The 3,652-nt window shown below is 40.4% G+C and overlaps 1 protein-coding gene across 1 annotated transcript in view; it reads left to right on the top strand.

Annotated features, from left to right (window-relative positions):
- MEOX2 (mesenchyme homeobox 2) overlaps positions 1–3,404 on the top strand; it is an 82,388-nt gene extending 78,984 nt beyond the window's left edge. The window contains exon 3 of the mRNA XM_018557732.1: positions 3,111–3,404. Coding sequence (XP_018413234.1) covers positions 3,111–3,335 — 225 coding nt within the window. The 3' untranslated portion in view covers positions 3,336–3,404. The remainder of the gene's footprint in view (positions 1–3,110) is intronic.
- The last annotated feature ends 248 nt before the right edge of the window (positions 3,405–3,652 follow it).

Raw genomic sequence — 3,652 nt, 5'->3', positions numbered from 1 at the left:
TATATAAATGCAGTATTGCAGTGTGCAATGATACCTTTTTTATTGGACTAACAAAATATATAAAAGACAAGCTTTCGAGAGTGAACCTCTCTTCATCAGGTCAGAAGCAAACGACATATATATATTATGTGTATATGTATACTGTGTATAGATATATATCTATCTATACATACTGTCTATATATGCTGAAGCAGCATGTGTGTCTCCTTATAGGATATTGTGTGCACCCAAAACCAGGAGGATATCCCACTGAACGAAAAAGTGTGACTACACCCTCCTATTCTTTACAGTGAAGGGAGGTGCCATCTTGTTGCACATGTGGTCAGTTAGGACACCAGCCATTTGGGGACTTGATAGTTCTGTTGAGAGCAGAAATAAGCACAATGGCAACCTTGACAGTTGAAATACCTGAACAGTAACTGTTTTGGAAGACAGTTGAAGTGACAATAAACGGGAGTTATACCTTAAAAATACATTCAAGTACCTTAACTATGAACAGCAATGGGGGGAATTTATCAAAACTGGAGCAGACAAAATGTGGAGCAGATTTTGCTTTGCTGGGGGTAGGTTTGGATGAATTGCCACCAATATCCAGAACTGTTGTGTCTCATGTCCTCATAGCAGCACGCCTAGCAATTGCAAGAGCGTGGAAACAGCCTGAGTCCCCTTCCTTACAGACGGTGATACAAATACTAAACACACATACGCATTTTGAATTCTTATTTGCCAAAACTAATTGTAAACTCCATGTTTTTTCCTCACGCTGGGCCTGCTTGTTAGCAGACACCAGATGCCTGACCCGTATTATATGATTCTACACAGAGTGCCTCTATACTGTAAAGTATACTGAATGCTTTTGAATAAAACGTTTGTGTTTGCAACCATATATATACATAATTTGTCCAGTGTTTTCCACCCAAGTGTTTTCCCAGTTTTTTGTCCAGTGTTTTCTACCCAAGTCACTCTTGCTTTTCCAAGTACATGCTGTCTCGAAGGGACAGGAGAGTTTCCTGATCAGTTGTAGAGTTAAAGTGAAACCCTGTAACAGAATCCGTCCCCGCGTTGACGTCCAGGGAGCCATTCTGCGGCTCTGGAGACCAGTTAGTGTAACAGGCACCGTACATGAAAAGCAGCAGCGAGCGTAGCTTGTTGTGTGTGACTTCGGCTTTGCTGTTGCTACAGTCCCCTGTAGTGGGAACAAAATGTAACAGGATGACACTCAGGGCCACGGAGAGGAGGTCAGAGCTAAGTGGCCTTTAACCTGTGGCAAGACTTAATGTAGACTTGTGTTACAACAGTTGTTACATACGCACAACTGCATTTCACTTGGTAGTTTTATTTTGCACAATGTTGTTTGTTGTGCTGCCATAGGGACCAGGAAAATATTCATAGATAGACAGACATACACACAGCAAGCCAGAGAGATCAGGCGGAGTGCATTTGGTATCACTCCGCCAGTGACAGGAACTGGCGCTATAGAGGAAGCATCGGCTTATGCGCCTTTGCTCCCTCCGCTGCCGCCTCGCTTCCTCTAGCGCTGGCTTCGTTGGCACCTCTCATTCTCTCCCACCTTTCTTCAACTTTAATGTGGGATCCACACAGAACCATTAATTATATGAAAAGCTGTTCCTTGCCCAGAATTGCAGTCTCATTAATCAAGCTGACTTGCTTTGATAAGGCTGCTTTCATGTACCAAAAGACCCAAGGGGAGGGGGGCTCTGAGCAAAGTCCAATTATATATGCAGTCAGGAGAGATCCACACCCATAGGTCAAAGAGTACAAGATGGTCACTTATTAGAACTCCCAAAAGCCAACGTGTTTAAGGGGTTCGAATACTCCCCCTTTAATCATTTTTGGGCCTTACTGCTTATCCCGTCAAATAAGACTTGCCTTGATTGGATAACAACAATAATTGTGATATCCTGTCCTGGGGACCTTTGTCACTGGGCGTGAAAATAAGTAGAATTATCTTCAACACAAATTCTACATTTTGTACATAAAAGTGCACTAAAAAGCCCAGAACATTAATATTTTCTAAAAGAAGACCAATAGAATGAAATTATATTGTTATGTTATTTTGTTGTTTTTAAATTTGTTATGTTGTATTTTATATGATGTTTACCAAACCCAATTTTTTATTAAGAATGTTTCTAATTAATTTTAATGCAAACAAACACAATTAAAATCTAAACATTTTCTATAAATACAAAAAAAGATGCAAAAAATGTCAAGACAAATTATGATACCCAAAGCTGTCCACAGGCCATGCTTTAAAAACCTTTATAGCTCATTAGTTTAGAATTCTAAACTTTTAGAGGTCTAAACAGACGTCTGTTTCAGAGACATGTACAATATACTTTGCAATTTCCGCTTGGCGCTCAAACAGAAAACATTCTTCTAAATTAGACAGAAAAGTCCAAAATAGACAGAGTCTCTATTTGTGCAATTTGTATATATGCATAAAATCCAGAACCTTCCCACCATTTTAAATAATATTAACAGGTAGCTAGTAGTGGTTGGTCACAATCAACTGGACTTATCCTGTAATGTTGCCGATGTTTTGTAGACTCTCCAAGCCACTTCTTAGGTTCCAATGACTATTAAGAAGTTATCCCAGTATTTATAGCCACTCAGGTATCACAGACACCTAAAAAACTATTTCCATGGCATGTAGATGTAGATTTTGATTGTCCACCATCTACACGTTCCTTGGTGATTGAATTCAAGTGACACATGAGTTAAACTCCTACAGAAGGAAGAACAGTGTCAGCACCAATTCAGAGATGATTTGAGGATCTACAGCCGAGTGATACACAAATAAGATACATTTTTGATAATAGTTCAGGCACTTGAATTTGTTTTTAAGGTTTAACTCCTGAGTTTAGTGTCACTTTAAGATGTCTGTGCTACCTGTGTGGCTATAAATACTGTGGTATCTTCCTGAAACTCATTGGAACTGAAAAAGTGGCTACAGCCTACAAAACATCTTCATCTTCAACACAACAGAAACAAGTCCATTTGAATATGACCAACTGACTACTACTGACCTGGATTAATGATGAGAACCCTCACAAACCCTCTTAACGTGTGTTTTGTTTTTCCTTCTGCAGGTAAAGGTCTGGTTTCAGAATCGCAGGATGAAATGGAAGAGAGTGAAGGGTGGACAGCAGGGAGCAGCAGCCAGAGAGAAGGAACTAGTAAATGTGAAAAAGGGAACTCTACTACCTTCAGAGCTCTCCGGGATTGGAGCAGCAGGCCTCCAACACACAGCTGACTCACTAGCCAACGATGACAGCCGTGATAGCGATCAGAGCTCTGAACATGCTCACTTGTGATTTCTTTTTTAGCATAAAGTGACTTTCAAACCAGATTAATTCTCAGGAAAGACAAGTAACATGGCAAAGACCGGCTCCGAGATATTCAGGATCAAACCTGAACGCTTTCTGCAAAGAAGACTTCTGTTAAAGACTACACTATGGTCTTACTCTTGATTTGTTTATGCTATGACGAAGAACAGGGCCGGGGCAAGGACAAAAAAAAGGCAGAAGAAAGAATGGCGGCACCTGTCCTTACCTTCCATTTGTGTTAAAGGGGTTGTCTACTTTCAGCTGATGTTATTCTCTTGGCTTGCGTCCTGTAACTGTTACACATC

This window comes from Nanorana parkeri, unplaced genomic scaffold (assembly GCF_000935625.1).
Source record: "Nanorana parkeri isolate BGI_ZX_2015 unplaced genomic scaffold, ASM93562v1 scaffold300, whole genome shotgun sequence".
NCBI classification, from domain to species: Eukaryota; Metazoa; Chordata; class Amphibia; order Anura; family Dicroglossidae; genus Nanorana; species Nanorana parkeri.
The sequence above is the reverse complement of the archived record's forward strand: the minus strand, read 5'-3'. Positions and strand labels throughout refer to the sequence as shown.